Raw genomic sequence first — 19,706 nt, 5'->3', positions numbered from 1 at the left:
TTGTGTATGTACTGCCAAGAGCATTACATTTGTCCTGTTTGAGGTCTTACAGAAACGCACGCTGTCTGTTTTTCCACAGTTTCATAGTTGGCGGATTGAGGATTGCACACAGATGCTGGCCTTCATGTGCCAGAGGAAAGGAGAGGTCAATGAATCAGCAGCACAGGTCGGATGTAGCTCGAAAGATGTGAGTATTCTCGCAAACAGCAGTATTTTACATTTCCTACTAAATGTGTGGTGAGATACTTCTACGCCTCCACACCAGCAATTAAATTTCATATGTTAGAAGGATGTAGAACCCATGCATATGTTTGGTGGTGTTATAACGAGAGCTTACTGTAAGGGTCAGATGATTTTTATGGCACTATGGAGTCATAAAGGAGTTGAGAAGCAGATGTCGAGCTCTATTGGCAGCTGTTGCGGATAGAAGCAAATAGATTTGTAAACTGAAAACAAAACTGTAATCCTTGATGGTGGGGGGAAAAACACTCATGCGACTGTTGACAAGAAATCCTGTTGCAAAAAACAGCATGCATGTCATAACTTGAATCGTGAAAGAGACGTAGTTCTAGCTTGCAAAATATGACTGTTTTTAACTGACCAGGGTTGGAAGAGACATGGAAACTCCTGTTATAAAGTGAACATGACGCAAGTGTCCTTCAAGGACCGTTGCTACGTCACCATAAGAAACAGGTAATCAAAAGGGTTTTTGTTATCAGTCCAAAAGATGACCTATATTACATTTCTGTGGTTTTGCAGTTAAAGAAACTCACTCACATTTGACTGTTCTTTCCAGGTTTGAGCAGGCCTTTATTAATAGTCTGCTGCAAGAGACGGCAGGCAAGGAAACTCAGTATTTTTGGATAGGGTTGCAGGACATCAACAGCACCAGAGAGTACAAGTGGGTGAGGGCAGAGGGGTCGACGGATGTGGCAACATACACCAACTGGGGCGTGTTTGAACCAGGTACAAAGACTTGGGGCTAATGGCTAAAGTATCTGTATATAAAATGTTATAGCAGACTATAGTGTTACAACACATTGTATTTAATTGTGAACCTCTAATAGTAGTTTCTTTATACTGTGGAGGCTCAGATTTACTGATTTTTTTATTTTTTTTCTCGACCATTTAGGTTTTTAGAAATGTGAAATTTACCAGACACACTCATATATTATACCCCTGTAGCTTGGTCATTAACAAAGAGCCTGCCATGAAATGAGAAGGCTATGACGTGTGAGCCTAAAGTTTGATGAATCTGGCCTTTATAATCAAAATCCATACCTAGTGTAAATATGGCCATCCCCCTTTTTATATGTTCCGTATACGCTATTCAGAGAAATGTCTGTGCACCTCAGAATACTCGCTAACATGCAGTCAACATAATAAAAAATGATCTAGTTCTTAGCATTCCTTAAAAAGAGGTAAAAAAGAGGTAAATACAAGCCAAGATGTTTACATTTTTCCATTATTTATTTAGCAAAAACAAAGCCAAGATGCAGAAGTGGTATAAAAATCAAACCACTTTTAGCAGCAGTCACTTTGAAGTAATTATTATTTGACTTTACCAGTCTGCCATGTTGGTGAGGAGGAATTTTGGCCCATTCTTCTTGACAGCGTCGCTTCAGGCATTTGTTTATACACAGCAGTCTGAAGGTCCCACCCAGCATTTCAATCAGGTTGAGGTGTGGATTTTACCAGGGCATTGCAACATTTCTTTTTCAGTCATTTCGTTGCAGATTTGCCTCTGTGCTTTGGATTGTTGTCCTGCTGCATTATATTATTTTGGGACAAGCTTTAGCTGTTGGACAGATGTCCTCATATTTGACTCTAGATACTTTGATATGCAGAGGCGTTCACGATTGACTCAATGATTGCTAGCTACTCAGGTCCTGTGACTGCAAAACAAGCCCAAGTCATGACCCCTCCACCACCGTGCTTGCCACAGTTGGCATTCTGTTGATGTGCTATGTTTGGTTTTCACCAAACATGGTGCTTTGGATCATAGACAGATATCTTTACTTTGGACTTGTCTGTACACAGCAGATTGTTCCAGGGGTCTTGTGGCTTCTGGCTTGATTTTGGTGACTGTAAAGATAAATGATATAAATCCCTATTGGGTGGTATTGGTTACACGAAAAGATGCAGAGCTGAACTTTCTTTTACTTCTATCAGTATCTTATATGTTTGTGTGAGAATATATGTTATATATATAATCATATATGTTATAATAGATGTTTAACAAATGAAGACCCAAGTAACTTAATCGACTGCTCCACCACAATATGTCATAACATCAATGAACTGGTTATCGTAACAGACACAATCTACGTAATAAATGTCACTTTTAAAGATTGAATTTCATTTTGCTTCATTTTCTTTATAGATCGGCAAGGAGGGTGTGTTGCAATTTCCACTGCAAAGCCTTTGGGTAAGTGGGAGGTGAAGAACTGCACTCTCTTCAGGGCCGGCACCATCTGTAGAAAAGACCTCATTACACCTCCTGCCCCAGAACCAGAACCAAACCTTAATGCATCGTGTCCTAATGGCTGGGTGTCCAGGCCAAACATCAAATACTGCTACAAGGTGTGTGTATGTGTGTGTCTCTTTAAACAGCACCAATAAGAGATGGCTCTTTTGTTTTGGTTTTGGTTTTTAGCAAAAGTGAAAATGGTTGTAAGTAGGAGTGGCAAAAGCACTGCACTGATTTTACATTTTGAAGTCTTTTTACAAGGCTTCAAGATCATTTCTCCTGAAAGGAAGTAATATGTAGTTTGGTTATAGCTAAACTGAGTTTTTTCACAATCTACACCATCTAAGCTGTCTTAAATTCTTCTTTCACCTTGGCAGGTGTTTCATGAAGAAAGGTTGAGCAGGAAGCGCTCCTGGGAGGAGGCCATGAGGTTCTGTCAGGCTCTAGGAGCCAATCTTCCCAGTTTCACAAACTTGGATGAAATGAGAGCCCTACACTTCATTATGAGAGAGACTATCAGGTAGGCACACAATCAACACAAGTTGTGTTTCCTGTTATAAGTAACAAAGGACTACTGTCATGCATCACTGTCACAAGAAGTGTCACATCATTTATGGAAGTCACAAGTCAAGCACAGGAACACAATACTATCTAAACTATTGTTTGTATACCAGCAGAAAGAAATGTATTTGTTTTTGTCACATTAAAGAAAAAAAATTGCCCAAATTGAATTATTAAAAAAAAAGAGCAAATGAGGTTTCAAAATTGTGAAAAATGAGCATCATTCCTCGCTCTGGATATCTCTGGGGTTGTGTCTGTTAAGATTGCTGATTGACAGCTCTCACATGAATCTCCCTGAATCATGTTCTACTAGAGGTTTCTTCCTGTTAAAAGGGAGTTGTTTCTTCCCATTGTCACCAAGTGCTTGCTCATAGACTGTCATCTACCGGTAATTCTTGCCATTTTCTCTGTGTTATTGTAGGATCTTTTGTAGGATTTCAGCTGACTGTTTTTGTGAATTGGTGCTCTATAAATAAAACTGGCTGCTGAAACCAGCAGGATAAAGCCCGGTGAGAGCTGGCTCACCAGTAATAGCGGATTGTCTGTAAATCTCATCTTAGTTAGTGAAAATTTCCAAGTGTAAAGTCATTATTAAAGAGACAGCTGTCAGCGTGGCTCTTCTCAAAAGCAGTTCTGTTCTGTATTCATAGAAAATGTATGACCAGTTGCAGGAAAAAGGCAAATCTGTATAATCAGGCCCCATCTTTTCCTAAAGAGCTCATAATACTGGATTATCCCAATAGAGCACTTAGTTCTCAGACTGCTGGCTCCCTTGCGGCTCCTTGAGTTAACGGTAGAATGGAAGGCAGAGACTTCAGCATTCACATTGCTGGGGTTTTGCCCAAACACTGTAGGGTCTTTACCCTACCTACATTATAAAATGTGTGAGCCTATATTAGCGCTATATAAATTTGAATTAACTGGCTAGTTAACCATATGGTAAATGGCCTGTATTTGTATAGCGCTTTTCTAGTCCGTAAGGACCCCTTTACACAACCAGTCATCCACCCATTCACACACTGGTGATGGAAAGCTACATTGTAGCCACAGCTGCCCTGGGGCGCACTGACAGAGGCGAGGCTGCCGGACACTGGCGCCACCTGGCCCACTGACCACCACCAGTAGGCAACGGGTGAAGTGTCTTGCCCAACGACACAACAACGAAAACGGCTCGAACCGTAGTAGCTCAAGTTCTATTAATAGAAACACTAATGCTAAAGTGGTGTAGTATTTATAACAGTTATATTGTTAATGGCTTGGTCATGCTGAAGAATCTGTCCTTCTATAGTTTTCTGTTTTTCTAACATGTACAATGTGTCAAACTCATGTCTGATAGTGTGATTGTTGGCAGGAGTCTTTGGAACTTTCCTGTATGAACAAATCAATATTCGTTATGGCTTTAACCTTTATACACACTTCAAACAAAGAGTGTGTACGGGAGGTGGTGGGGTGTGTACCGGCAGCCTTTTCTTTATCAGACCGGCACATCTAGTCGCTTTAACGAGGAGACGACTTGTAAACATGCTGCTTCGTCTTCGTGGGAGCATACCTAAGAGTTCAAACTTGTCTCTTTGCTCACATAAACATTGAGCGCACTCGGCTCGAGCATTGAAATAAACACATACCATCTCCGGTCTCACATTTCGCACGTTGCAGTTGAGTCAGCGAGGGGGGAGAAATAAAAGCTTACGTGAAACATCAAACTGTCTTAATGTTTAATTCTAATTATTATCTTCCTACTTGAAAGAAGGCTGGTTGAGTAACACAGTGTCCTCCTCTTCTTGCAGTAATAATCGGTACTTCTGGATCGGCCTGAACAGGAGAAACCCCGCAGATCGCTCGTGGCAGTGGAGTGACGGCCGGCCCGTGAGCATCCCAGCTCTAAACACACGTACCCCAATTTTTGTAAAATCTGGTGGAGTGTTTCATATCATGTTTGTGTCTTTAATAGGTATCTCTAGATATTTCATACAGAAATTTCTACGAGGACGATGCGTACGATCGGGACTGCACTGCATTCAAGGTGGGTCGCTAAACTGAGACTTTTAATAAAGATGGAAACATTTGGCTTACACAGTCGTGTGCTTTTCAGAATCTGTAGTCTCTATCCTTTCTCTTACAAAAGCTCAGCATTAAAAGTTGTTTCATGTTGTCAGACACAAACAGCTCCTGCATGTTTTTTTTTTCTTCTCAAACAGACAGTGAACATGATCTGTGATGTCAGAATTGTGTTGCCGATTTTTGTTCATTATTGGTGATGTTTGTGCAAAACCCATCTGTGTCCTCAGACAATGACGAACAGCTTGAAACACGTGTTTTACTATCTGCTGCACGACTTGCCTCCCATACCTTTCTACCCCAGACCCTTTCATTGTGACGCGCAGCTGGAATGGGTCTGCCAAATACCCCGAGGTGAGCTTATATCTGTGACCAATGACGTATAGTCTGTGTGTGCACCAAATAAAGGCTGGTACTGGTTTGGGAAGAGCTCAAAACACTCATTAAGCTAATTAACAGGAATTTGAAGGTCCACAAAGTGAAAGAGTCATTTGTACAGCAGTGATGTCTCCGTATAATTTAAAAACCTGATGGACTAAATCTACTTGAATTCTTTGTTTGATGTCTCAACAGGAGTGACACCGAAAACGCCAGAGTGGTACAATCCCGGTAATGCCCTCATCATCATTTGTTCAGTGTGATTGCGTCTATCATTGGCTGTAGCTCAGGTGGCAGAGCAGGTCAGCCACAAACCAGAAGGTCGGTGGTTCGATCCCAGGCTGCCTCCTGGCTGCATCCCAAATATCCTTGGGCAAGATACTAACCCCGTATTTGCCTACTGGTGGAGGTCAGAGGGCCCGGTGGCGCCAGTGTCCGGCAGCCTCGCCTCTGTCAGTGCGCCCCAGGGCAGCTGTGGCTACAACGTAGCTTGCCGTCACCAGTGGGTGAATGACTGAATGTAGTGTAAAGCGCTTTGGGGTCCTTAGGGACTGAGTAAAGCGCTATATAAATGCAGGCCATTTATCATTAGTCTGACTTTTTTTTTTTATTCAACTTTTTCTTCTTTTGTGTTGTAACGTTAGAGTTGTTTGTGTTGTTTTTCAGATGGGCATCATGACTCGTCCATCTTTGTGGATGGAGCAGAGTTTTGGTTTGTTAATAAGCCACCGCTCAGTTTTCAGGAGGCGAGGCTCTTTTGCGATTCAGAGAACGGCACACTGGCGGCTCCAACTAGCACCGATGCTGCTATTAAAATCCAAAATGCAATATATACAGTAAGTGGCACACTATTACAAGTGGCAAACAACATCATCAGAAATGTTTGATTGAAGTTTTGATTTTATTTTGAAATATTGGACTGTTTATTTGAGACAAGCATAACAAGAGCAGCATTCTCATTTCCTTTTGCTCCTTGAGGTCCCGCATTAACATTGATGTTGAGGATGAGGTCCTGACTTTGACTGGGCCGTTGCAACACTTTGATTCTTTTCTGTTGTGGATTTGCTGCTCTGCTTTGAAGCATTGTCCAATTGTTTGACCCGTTTTGGGCCAACTGAACAAGGCTGTTAGAGACGCGGAGTCACATTTAACTCTAGAATACTTTGGTATACAGAAGAGTTCATGGTCAACTCACTGACAGAAAGGGGCCCAAGTAATTCAGCCCTCCACCACCGTGCTTGACAGTTGGTGTGTTTATGGTGCTGTGGTTGTTTTTGACCAGATGTGAATTCTGGCTCTTCTCTCCAAAGGTCATTTCCCCCAGATGTCTTGTGGTTTGTTCAGATGCAGCTTTGCAGTCTTAAACTGTATTTCCATGTTCTGCCAGCACCTGGTTGCTACTTACACTCTTAAATGCTATAGAGACAGTAAGGTGGTACTTAGTTCTTCTTCATTTTAAGCAGATATCGGTATGAATCAGCAAGTTTTGTCAGGCAGGGAAAAAATTAGTGCTGGAAGTTTCCTGATTCTAGTTATTTCATCCAGTCAAGCTTGAGTAGGCTTCAACTGCACATAAATTGTCTATGCAGAGAACTAAAGAAGGATCACATTTGCTGAAATACAACCTTGAAACCTCTGTTTTTGTTTCTTGCTTTGTTAAGATTTTTCATAATCATCATTTATAAAAATCTAACTAATAATAAATGGGCAGCTAACAATGAAGAAGTCTGATCACAAGAGGAATTCTTCCCACTATATTCAGGTTGTGAAAAGCTGTAAATGGATAACAATATGAATGACAAATCTTCCAGCGCTAAAACGGCAAAAAAGAAAATGACTCATTTATGGAGCACAATATACGGTTAGCTACTCACAATTAAACAGGAGTTTCAACACTTTTTTTATTTATTTAGAGAAAAAGGGGGCATAAGTCCTATTAACCTGTAACAACTGTGATACTTGCTTCTAATAAAAGATATGTGTCAACATCATACTTCTTAGATACATACTTACTAAACACAGTAAGGAATATAAGTCACCTCAGACGTTGATACCACCAATTTCAATTGTGTGACACTTAAACCTGCATGTTTTAAACAGATATCGGATTCCAACAAGCAAAGCTGGTGGATTGATATGAGCCAGCCTGGACGCATATTCCCTATGACGTAAGCCAGTCTCACACACACCTTTTTGAACTTGTATAGATGTGGTAAAATGTGATACTGAGCTTCATTGAAATTCTGTTTGGTTTAGGTACAACTCTATTTTCCATAACCATTTATTTCCCCTGGGTAACTGCACCTACATCACTCCTGAAAGTGTCTTTCCCGGTGAGTAAACACCAGAGAGTTTGTGTAAGGCTGAGAATGATTAAGGTTTTAAATTTGTTGTGAGAACCTCTACGCTCATATTGTGCTGAGGAGCAAAGAGCAGTCATATCAAATATTTACCTGCTAAAAGTTAAATAACTATTGTGTTAAAAAAAAAAAATCACATTGCTTTTAGTGCAATGAAATCATTGACTTTTTTTTTTCCCAATTAAAAACAGTGAAAACCCGTTTCATACATAGTGCACGAGTGACTTCTTGCTTATTCTCTCCTTACACAGAGCTGTGGGGTACCCTTACAGTCACTACTTCTAACACTTTTACTGTCCTATTTAAACTTGCAGACTCTGATCAGTGCTCACGGAGGTTACCGTTTGTGTGTGAAAGAGTGAACACGACATTAGTGGAGAAAAAACCCCTGGAGCCTCAGCCTGGAGGACTGCCCTGTGGGAAGGAATCTATCCCCTTCAGAAATAAAGTCTGACACATTTATTACATACATATTACATTCTTGTCATTTTTTACAAGTCCTAAGTGATTAAAAATCAGGAAGCAATGATAGTTGATAGAAGAAAGTCAAATCAAATTTACTACTGCAGTTTCATAGAGAGGATTTTAATTATATGTTTTAATGTTAATGCTTCGTTTAATGCTTGAGTGATAGAACATTGGTTGTAAAATTATTTCTGATAATGTGGCTTTTTTGCCATCAGTCGCGTATTTTATTTATAGATTAGTAACCCCGTGCCTGAGTTGCACTAATGGCATTTTCTGCTGTAGTGATTATGATGCTGGTGTCTTTTTGCAGTGCTACACGCTGATGAAGAATTCAAAACCTTTTAACTTCAAGGGTGCCAACGAGGAATGCCAGACAGTAAAGGGAACCTTGGTCACCATCTCCGATCAGATTGAGCAAGGTGAGAACGTTAACATGCTTCTCATGACGAGCTGAAATATATTTGTTTGACAGAGTTTTGTAGTTTATGAAAAGCGTGACAGAAGTCCCCAAGAGTGTAAATGTGAAACTCCTCGGTGCAAAATATTATACAATTCATATGTGTAACAAATGTGTGTTTCAGATTTCATCAACACCCTCCTGATGGACACAAAAGACATGGACAAAACATGGATTGGTATGAAAATCCAGAACAGTGAAGCTTCATGGATTGACAGTTCTACAGTGAACTACATAAATTTTAACCCTCTGCTTCTGGGCATGCACAAGGTCGTGGCTTTTCATGTAAGTAAATTGCTTCAGCTGATATCTCTTTTAGGCGCGCCACATATTTGACAGACGCCTGTATTTGTACAGTTATGAACCATGACTGCATTATCGTAATACACCCAAATCTCCAACTACCTTATTTTCCGGACTACAAAGCGCGCCCGAATATTAGCCGCACAAGCTAAAATCAGGGGAAAATCCTGTTTTGTACATACATTAGCCGCACCTGACTAAAAGCCGCAGGTGTTTCAATGTTGACTTATATGTAAGAGAATGTGCACAAAGGGAATTGTCAGGAAAGAGATGGCTGTTTGGAGACACACACCTTTTATTAATATTTTGAAAAACAAGTTATGGGTACATATTTGCATATTTGCAAATGAGTAACAAATGTGGTACATAACAATAACCTACAGCACACCAGAAAAATAGATTCGGACTACCTTTTAGGCTCAGGTGCAGTGACACGGCTTTAACAAGAAGAAAAGTCAGTCATTCACCACCATCTTTCTCTTCTTCCTGCGCACTAAAACCACCAAAGTCCTCTTCTCCAGTGTCGGATACAAACAGGCTCAGGATGGCTTAGTCATCCACTCTCAGCTTCCCTCCTTCGTTGTCACTTTCAAAACCAAAGAAATCCTCGTTGTCAGTGTCGGAGTCGAACACCCTCAGAAGGGCCGTGGCGGTGTCCTCCTCTCCATCATGCAGCAGTGCAGCCCTTCGAAATCCGTTGGTGATCGTGGATGTTTTCACACTTTTCCACGCTGTCAGAATCCACGGGTGGAGTTGGGTATAACTTGCTTTTCGCAAGTTTATCGCCGCTCATCATCCACACCTCCCACTGAACGCGTAGCGCTACTTTGAAGTTTGTTTTTCGCACTACTTCGTACGGCACTACGTTGCCTGGCGGACGGACATGTGACCAACATACCACTCTTGAACCCCGATACTGTGTGTCTGATCACATGCCCTTCCACCAGGCAACGTAGTGCCGTACAACAGCGGAACAAACAAAACAAATCATCTTACGATATCACAAAAATCCTGGACAATCCATAGAAAAGCCGCAGCTGACTAAAAGCCGCAGGGTTCAAAGCTTGTGCAAAAAGTAGCGGCTTATAGCCCGACAATTACGGTAATTATTTTAATGCAAACTTCAGATGAATTATTTGCTTTGTGTCTCTTGATAGCCATGGGATCTGGAGAGTTTGGATTTGTGCGTGTTCATGCTCCATAACGGCAAGTCTGACATGCTGGGTACCTGGGACTACACCAGCTGCACAAAGATGCTAAATGTGGCTGTTTGCCAACACTATGCAGGTGAATCTCTACTCCTGTCACTTTATTATCCAAATCTCATCCAAAACATGCATGTTTATCCTGAGATTTAATTTTATGAGTGCTTAACTCGTGAACTTTGATGTACCTGATGTGATAAATCCTGATAAATGAGCAGCAAAAACTGCAGTAGGGCTCTTTTTAGAATAGTAGTGTAGGGGTTAATGTTATTAACTGAGACATCCATGGAGCCAAAAAAAAAAAAAAAAAGCGTGGACCTTCCTTGCATGTCGTTTCCCATCGCTCTCGCCTATAATTTCCTCTCGTATCTCTACAGCAATCTCTCCATTAAAAGACAAAGTGCAAAGCAGATACATTTCTGTGTCACAAAGGCACAGAGAATCAGGTCTCTTGCAGCCCTGTCATGAGATGATAAAAGACATGTATTATTTCTCATTTCAGATAAGCTAGAGGAGCCACAGGTCCCCATGAAGCCTTTCGTTGTCAATAACCACACCGTGCTGCTGCTCGTCAAAAATCTCACCTGGTTTGAGGCTTTAGAGGAGTGCAAAAAAAACGACATGGACCTGGCAAGCGTGGCTGATACCTACATGCAATCCGTCCTCAACGTGCACGTGAGCCGTGCAAAAACACCCATGTGGATTGGACTCTTTAGCGAAGACGTAAGTGGACCAAAAGGGATTTCTGTTTGAACTCATCACTTGTACAGTCCTTAAAATGATTTCCCGTCTCTTTTGCACTCAGGACGGGAACCACTACCACTGGACTGACCAAAGTCACACTGTGTTCAGTCGCTGGTCTTCTGATGTCACTAGTGGCCAATGCGTTTACCTGGACACCGATGGCTTCTGGAAAGCCACTGAGTGTCTGGACAGTCTAGGAGGCGCTGTCTGCCACAAACCAAGCAGTAAGTGAGGATATAGTAATGGCTGCACATCAGTGCAAGGTCCAAAAAAACATAGATTAGCGAGTTTGGTGTGGAAGAACTTGACTGAAATGCACAGAATCCCAACTTAAATGTGACAGGACACCTTTGGGATGAATTAGAGTGGAGACTGTGAGCCAGGCCTTGTTGTACAACATCAGTATCTGAACTCACAAATGCACTCAGGAAATAATGGTCACAAATTCCCATAAAATGTTCTGGAAAGCCCACAAGACCTGAAGCTGTTATAGCTGCAAAGTGTGGGCTGACAGTATATTAAACACTATGGATTAAGGATGGGATGTCACTCAAATTCATATGCATGTGAAGGCAGATGAGCGAACACTTGAGCGATATAGTGTAGCTTCTAGACATTAATATAAAAATAATTTGTTCCTGATTTCTTTGGCTGCAAAGCAGTTTCTTCCTAATTTCTCTAGAAACGATAATTATCCTTTATCATCCTTTGCTTTTTAATCTCGTGGTATCAAAGCTTTTATCTATTTTTCTTGTAAGGCATCGTTACGCCATTTGTTTTTTGTCTTTGGTTTTTTTACAGAGCACAAAATCCCCACACATAAGGATGTTTTAGTGAAGTGCCCCCATAAAAAAAATGGTCCAAACTGGATCCCCTGGAAGAATAACTGCTACTCATTTCAGCTGGTTGGCTCCAGATGGGAGTCTTATAACCAAGGACGTATTGAGAATACCTGCAAAAATCTTCGTAAGAATTTGATAATATTAGTCACACGGCATTCTTCAGCATGGCTAAAGTTACTAATGATGGTGTGTGTATATGTTTCAGATGCAGATGCAGACATCCTGACTATCCGAAATACACAAGAGAACGAGTTTATAAAGAGCCAGCTGCTGCCCTTTGAGTCATTGGTCCAGTTTGTATGGCTGGGACTGTTCAAGGATAACAATGGTGGGTATGAGTACCTGTGTTTAGTAGATGTTTTATTTTTGGTTGTCTTGTTACCAAAGCTCTTGGGAATTGACCCTTCTTTTTCTCCTCTAAGACAAATGGGTCAGTCACACCAGGGCAAAGAAAAAAACAGGAACATCTTTGTGACTAGAAAAAATTGGAGGTGGCCCAATCATTGGATTGAAATGTTTTTTGCATTTGGTGACTGATTACAAGCAGATGCAGCAATGAGCTGGTTGCCCACACATTGAGCTTGCCACACTCTCTCTGAGAGATCATTTTTGATCGCAAGTTGATTATGCAGGTCGCCCAGGAAGAAGCAATGTGTCCAAATAATCGTGGCCCAACTTGGTCCGACTGGATTCTTTCTCAGACATATTGGTGAAGGTTTTTAATAACTGCCATCTAATTTATACACACAAATAGATTAGCAACATGCTGCAATCAATCCGAGTCAGTCCGCCCCAGTGAGAGCGATTTATTTATAATGTGACTCTTTACAATAGGGCACCAGAATCAGCGGTTGTATTGTGGTTAAATTCCAATATAACGGCAAGGTTACTGAGTCTCTAGGTCATTTTGCAGTTACATCACCATTCTTTATCAATCAGTAACAATTGTAAAAATCCGATCCTGTGATAGCAGCAGGCTAATGTTACCTTGCCCCGTGTTTTACATACTATACAGACACTGACAGTAGGTCCTATTGTGTTTGTGTATGTGCCAGAGCTAATAGTGATTATCTTTTGCCATAGATAACCAGACAAGGTGGTATGATGGCACAAATGTGCAATATTCCAACTGGGCGAAAGGCCGACCTAATTTAGAAAACCCATTCTTAGCCGGTCTCACGACTGATGGCACATGGATTCTCGTCACAAAGAAAGAGCTACACCCCGTGTTCAAGCAGAGGACAATTGTGAGCTGCAAGCTGGATTATGGTATAGTAAACATCTACATTTTAATAGTATTTGCCTGTTTCTGTTCTCATGACTAAAAATTCATGATGCTAAAAATAACACTTTATGTGTTTAATCCTTCTCCCCTAAGAACCCAAGAAAGAATACAACCAGTCAGCCAAGGATTTTCAGCAGTATGGTAACTTAACATACAGGGTTGTTACCCAAAAGTTGAATTGGTCTCAGGCTGTAGTCGAATGTGATAAGCTTGGAGGCCACCTGGCAAGCATCCATGACGTGGAGCACAATGCACACCTGAGGCTCATTTCCAAGATGGATGGCTTCCCACTCTGGATTGGCCTGTCAAACTATGCTGTAAGAACTTTTGGCAGCCAGAAACTGAGCAAAAATATTCACTTCATCATAGTAGATCCAAACTCATCTCGTTTGCACTTCACCCATTTGTTTTTACCTCTTAATAACATCCTGACATCCACAATGCTTTGTTTCTGTGTGCAGGTCAGTGGCTCAGCCTATGAATGGTCTGATGGAACAAAATTTGACTACCATCCCACCATCTCTGACTCCCAAGACACACCGAAAACCAACTGTGTTTATATAAACCCTGCTGGAGACTGGAAAAGGACCAGCTGCAATGCTATGATCGATGGCGCCATCTGTTACACCACCAATATTACCTCTTCTAGCCAAAGTGAGACACTAACTTTCATAGAAAAAAATGGTACTTCTTTGGTTAAGTATGAAACAGAGCTTGTCTATAATCCAACAGTACTGAATGGTTTACAGTAGTGAAAACACTCAGCTTTGAATCTTTTTTGGCTTTGGGTGAAACTGTACATTGTAAAAGCAGGATATCTACCTGTGATTTAGTTCATTTTGGTTAGTCATTAACCATTGTCTATCCTCTATTCTCCGTTTTTGTAATCAGGAGCCAAACTACAAGATGGCCCAGAAACGAATCATTGCCCTCAGGTCGATGGTAAGTCCAAGTGGGTTCAGCACGAGGATCACTGTTACGCCTTTGACATGAGCTTCTACAACTACAGACTCTACAGCATGGAACAGGCCAAGGCTCTCTGCCGGGAGATGGGTGAGTTGTTGTTTTCTGTGTAAAGAAACCCAAAAAGTCGAGCTGAGCTGAGAAGGTATTAGTGGAAAAGAAGCTTTAGACATTGAGGATTTTGGGGGGGAACTGTAGATGATGTCGCGAAATCGATCATTGTAGAGCAGTGTCACAAACCACGGAGGCCCCAGAAAAAGTGCAGTCAAACGTTGAGTTTATTAACAGCCCAGAGAAAACATCAACATATGTCTTCTGACCAAAATACATGTTGTGGACACTTATAAAGCAGTGGGGTACACGCCCATATGTAAGCATATATGTAAGCATTTAAACACTGCAGAGAGTAGAATTAACAGTAACAGTATTGTAGAAATTCATTTCACCGAAACAATAACGTGGCGCACAGTGTGACGCATGCACCAGTTTATTGTATTTCCAGACTTGCTTTCGGCACAATTTACAGACTGGTGTCAAGCCAGCCTCCAGTTTGTTTTACGTTCCCTGTGTATTCAAAGTATTACGGGAATGGATGTGGAAACCGGATTTCAAAATAAAAGCCAACTTCGAGTGAATTAACAGATATGTTAAGAACATAATAACATATAATTTAGGCTTTTTTTTTTTTTACAAACTCTAATGTTAGATCTATATGACACAGCCTTGTACCCTAATTGTGCCCTGTCACTATCAAGGCCATCTTATTTTGGATTTCAAAGTAAAAGCCCTGTGAATCTTCATTTTTGAACTACTCTTTCAATGACTTAATAATGCTCTTAAAAGCAAAAGTCGTATTTCCAAATACTATTTGAACTTTATATCAACACTTTCCAACCACAGTCTTTTTACAGTGATACCATATCAATATCAAGTCAGTCTGATTTTGCCTTTCATAGTAATGGCCCTTTGAAATTGTCCATAATTGACTTAATCTTCTAACGATTCAAAATGCTCTAAAATGAAAAATTCTTGTTTCCACAGGGTAATTCCACCTTAGATCAACAGTATACAGCCCCACAGTGATACCATATCAATATCAAGTCATTCTGATTATGCCTTCCAAAATAAAAGCCTTTTTAAATTGTCCATAATTGACCTAACTTTCAGTGATTTCAAAATGTTTTAAAATGGAAATTTCCTGTTTCCACAGGGTAATTCCACTCCAGATCAACAGTATACAACCTCACGATGTTACCATATCAATATCAAAACATTCTGATATTGCTTTAAAAAATAAAAGCATTTTCAAACTGCCCATATCGGAGTTGCTCCTGGAACAATTTCAAAATGCTCTAAAATGGCACATTCCTGTTTCCACAGGGTAATTCCACTTTAGATCAACAGTATACAGCCCCACAGTGATACCATATCAATATCAAGTCATTCTGATTTTGCTCTCAAAAATAAAAGCCTTTTCAAATTGTCCATAATTGACCTAACTTTCAGTGATTTCAAAATGCTCTAAAATGGAAATTTCCTGTTTCCACAGGGTAATTCCACTTTAGATCAACAGTATACAGCCCCACAGTGATACCATATCAATGTCAAGTCATTCTGATGTTGCCTTCCAAAATAAAAGACTTTTCAAATTGCCGATATACGACCTACTCTTTTAAAGAATTCAGAACGCTCTAAAAATGAAACTTGCTCTTTCCACAGGATGAATCCATGTTAGATCAAAAGTGTACATCCACACCATGGTACTACTTCAATTTCAAGTCATTCTGATTTTGCCTTCCAAAATAATGGCCTGTTGAAAATGCCAATAACTTACCTAACTTTCAGTGATTTCGGAATGCTCTAAAAAGGAAATTTTCTGTTTCCACAGAATAATTTCACTTTAAATCAACAGTATACAACCCCACAGAGATACGATGTTAAGATCAAGTCACTCTGATTTTGCCTTCCAAAATAAAAGTATTTTCAAATTGCCCGTAGACGACCTACTCGTTTAACGATTTCAAAATGCTCTTAAATTGAAAGATGCTGTTTCCACAGGATAATTCCACTTTAGATCAACAGTATCCAACCCGACAGTAAAACCATGTAAATTTCATGTTGGTCTGATTTCGCCTTTCAAATTAATGGCCCGTCGAATTTGTCCATATGTGATATACTCTTTCAATTATTTCAGAATGTTTTAAAAATGAAAATTGCTGTTTCAACACATATTGGGTTTTCATTTTGAAAAGCAAAATCAGACTCAATTGATTATGACAGAATTGAATCATAAAGATGATGTAAAAGGAAGCTGAAATTGCCACTAGGTTGTAATTGATAGTACGTTTATATTTTAAGTCTGTGGAAAGATGTCATTCTAAATAAAGAAATTACAAAACAGCTTGCAAACCAACCATGACATCTTTCCTGTGGAAAGAGCAAGTTTCATTTTTAGAGCGTTCTGAATTCTTTAAAAGAGTAGGTCGTATATCGGCAATTTGAAAAGTCTTTTATTTTGGAAGGCAACATCAGACTGATTTGATATTGATATGGTATCACTGTGGGGTTGGATACTATTGATCTAAAGTGGAATTATGCTGTGGAAACAGCAATTTTCCATCTTAGAGCATTTTGAATTCGCTCCAAGAGTAAGTCATATATGGGCAAATTGAAAAAGCTTTTATTTTGAAAAGCAAAATCAGACTGACTTGAAATTGACATGGTAACATCGTGAGGTTGTATACTGTTGATCTAAAGTGGAATTACCCTGTGGAAACTGAAATCTTCCTTTTTAGAGCATTCTGAAATCACTGAAAGTTAGGTAAATTATGGGCATTTTCAACAGGCCATTATTTTGGAAGGCATAATCAGAATTACTTGAAATTGATATGGTAACATCGTGAGGTTGTATACTGTTGACCTAAAGTGAAATTATCCTGTGGAAACAGCAAAATTCTGTTTAAGAACATTTTGAAATCGTCAAAAAAGTAGGCCGTATATGCTCAATTTGAAAGGGCATTTATTTTGGAAGGCATAATCAGAATGACTTGATATTGATATGGTATCACTGTGGGGCTGTATACTGTTGATCTAAGGTGGAATTACCCTGTGGAAACAGGAATTTTCCATTTTAGAGCATTTTGAAATTGTTCCAGGATCAAGTCAGATATGGGCAGTTTGAAAATGCTTTTATTTTTGAAAGCAAAATCAGAATGACTTGATATTGATATGGTAACATCGTGAGGTTGTATACTGTTGAACTAAAGTGAAATTATCCTGTGGAAACAGCAAAATTCTGTTTAAGAACATTTTGAAATTGTCAAAAAAGTAGGCCGTATATGCTCAATTTGAAAGGGCATTTATTTTGGAAGGCATAATCAGAATGACTTGATATTGATATGGTATCACTGTGGGGCTGTATACTGTTGATCTAAGGTGGAATTACCCTGTGGAAACAGGAAATTTCCATTTTAGAGCATTTTGAAATCACTGAAAGTTAGGTCAATTGTGGACAATTTGAAAAGGCTTTTACTTTGGAAGGCAAAATCAGAATGACTTGACATTGATATGGTATCACTGTGGGGCTGTATACTGTTGATCTAAAGTGGAATTACCCTGTGGAAACAGGAAATTTCCATTTTAGAGCATTTTGAAATCACTGAAAGTTAGGTCAATTATGGACAATTTCAAAGGGCCATTACTATGAAAGGCAAAATCAGACTGACTTGATATTGATATGGTATCACTGTAAAAAGACTGTGGTTGGAAAGTGTTGATATAAAGTTCAAATAGTATTTGGAAATACGACTTTTGCTTTTAAGAGCATTATTAAGTCATTGAAAGAGTAGTTCAAAAATGAAGATTCACAGGGCTTTTACTTTGAAATCCAAAATAAGATGGCCTTGATAGTGACAGGGCACAATTAGGGTACAAGGCTGTGTCATATAGATCTAACATTAGAGTTTGTAAAAAAAAAAAAAAGCCTAAATTATATGTTATTATGTTCTTAACATATCTGTTAATTCACTCGAAGTTGGCTTTTATTTTGAAATCCGGTTTCCACATCCATTCCCGTAATACTTTGAATACACAGGGAACGTAAAACAAACTGGAGGCTGGCTTGACTGCAAGTCTCGAATTGGAGGCTGGCTTGACACAAGTATTTACAGTGCGCGCTACTCTGTTTTTTGTCAGACTTGAAATAGCCGAAATACCTTCACACTACGGAACTTCTATGGCTCTTCCGTTTGACAATCTCTCCGGCGTTGGAACCATCATCTGTTTTCTCTTCGGTCACGCTCGGTTGATTTTTCTAGTCGGCACACTCATTTCCTCCATTACGCGCTGGCTCCATTACCCGCTGGCTGCTTCCCAAACAAACACACGTGCGGCTTGGCACTTGTGCTGTACGTAACAAGTCACGCGACGTGATGCTGCGGCTGTGATTGGTTCGGCTCTGCGCTACTTAATTTGGATTGGCTGACCTTTTTTTTTTTTTTTTTTTTTTTTTTTTTTTCTTGAGGACAAGAGCGGCGAGGTCTATCGCGATAGCTTAATTTCTCTATCGAGTCAAAGTTATATCGCGATACATATCGTTATCGTTCTATCGCCCAGCTCTACGAGACAGGGGAGCAGGCGAGTCTTCATATACCCCTATTTTGTGCACCCTGCCTGAGGCGGGGGGGGGGGGGTTGGATCCCAGATCTTTGCCAGTGCATATATATATATATATATATATATATATATATAGACTTGCCTTTGACGGTGCATTATAATAAAATATACATAAGTTCATACATAATATAGAATCATAACAAAGCACATGTACACACATCACAAACAGCTGTTTAAAACACAAAGTATGCCCCATTCAGGGTGAGCCTTGGCAGCATTACATTTAAATTAATGATCAATACTGCAACAACAAAAACAAAAGTCTAATCAAAATTGTCCTCCTGGGGTCTGTCTGGTAGAATATTCATGTCTATCTTCTCTGATATTTTTATACAAAATAAAATTTGAATTTTTTGTGTGAACTGCGGCTTCTCTTTACTGACAGATTCTCATCTACTAACCATCGAAACCAAAGACGAAAATGATTTTCTGGCCAACTACATCACTGAGCACCCTCTCATCACCAATCAAGTGTGGCTCGGCATAGATCTTGATACTCAAGGTAAGAATCGCAATTTAAAAATAAAAGCTGGACAGTAATATGACATTAATTCATTCTTTTTTTCATTTTTGTTTGTCCTCTTAGGTAAGCCTGTATCCTCGCAGGATGGCTCCCATCTGGATTTCTCTAACTGGTCATCTACAGCCGGAACCGGGAAGAAGTCTGGGTCCCAGTGTGCCGTCATGGTGGCAGGCAATGGTGGAAACTGGAATCTGGTCCCCTGCGAGAGTAGCTACAGTCGTGTTGTTTGCAAAACGAAAGCAAGTGAGTATCACAACAGGTGTCGAGACAAACCCTAACACTTTGTGGGAATTTGTTTTGCTGCTGACTGAAGGATGAGAGCATTCCTCTGTTATTTGCATGATAAACACAGAAAGTACGGCGACTTTTTCACTTTTTCTTCATTTTATTTTGCTGTAAAATTAATTCACACTAA

The 19,706-nt window shown here is 40.0% G+C and overlaps 1 protein-coding gene across 1 annotated transcript in view; it reads left to right on the top strand.

The window, feature by feature from the left end:
- The window catches only part of ly75 (lymphocyte antigen 75), a 30,536-nt gene that overhangs the window by 9,169 nt on the left and 1,661 nt on the right, over positions 1-19,706 (top strand). Inside the window, exons 9-34 of the mRNA XM_085272537.1 lie at positions 80-187; positions 605-693; positions 797-966; positions 2,384-2,583; positions 2,848-2,990; positions 4,819-4,897; positions 4,983-5,054; positions 5,320-5,443; positions 5,663-5,698; positions 6,134-6,303; positions 7,568-7,635; positions 7,724-7,800; positions 8,142-8,275; positions 8,606-8,714; positions 8,877-9,037; positions 10,213-10,342; positions 10,763-10,983; positions 11,066-11,228; positions 11,806-11,970; positions 12,052-12,174; positions 12,930-13,115; positions 13,225-13,448; positions 13,593-13,785; positions 14,023-14,184; positions 19,154-19,270; positions 19,355-19,534. Of these exons, the coding sequence (XP_085128663.1) occupies positions 80-187; positions 605-693; positions 797-966; positions 2,384-2,583; positions 2,848-2,990; positions 4,819-4,897; positions 4,983-5,054; positions 5,320-5,443; positions 5,663-5,698; positions 6,134-6,303; positions 7,568-7,635; positions 7,724-7,800; positions 8,142-8,275; positions 8,606-8,714; positions 8,877-9,037; positions 10,213-10,342; positions 10,763-10,983; positions 11,066-11,228; positions 11,806-11,970; positions 12,052-12,174; positions 12,930-13,115; positions 13,225-13,448; positions 13,593-13,785; positions 14,023-14,184; positions 19,154-19,270; positions 19,355-19,534 (3,604 nt within the window). The remainder of the gene's footprint in view (positions 1-79; positions 188-604; positions 694-796; positions 967-2,383; positions 2,584-2,847; positions 2,991-4,818; positions 4,898-4,982; positions 5,055-5,319; positions 5,444-5,662; positions 5,699-6,133; positions 6,304-7,567; positions 7,636-7,723; positions 7,801-8,141; positions 8,276-8,605; positions 8,715-8,876; positions 9,038-10,212; positions 10,343-10,762; positions 10,984-11,065; positions 11,229-11,805; positions 11,971-12,051; positions 12,175-12,929; positions 13,116-13,224; positions 13,449-13,592; positions 13,786-14,022; positions 14,185-19,153; positions 19,271-19,354; positions 19,535-19,706) is intronic.

This window comes from Mchenga conophoros, linkage group LG1 (genome assembly GCF_057382185.1).
Source record: "Mchenga conophoros isolate Kocher_MC1m ecotype Shallow Benthic linkage group LG1, M_conophoros_male_GT1.1, whole genome shotgun sequence".
NCBI lineage: Eukaryota > Metazoa > Chordata > Actinopteri > Cichliformes > Cichlidae > Mchenga > Mchenga conophoros.
The sequence above is the reverse complement of the archived record's forward strand: the minus strand, read 5'-3'. Positions and strand labels throughout refer to the sequence as shown.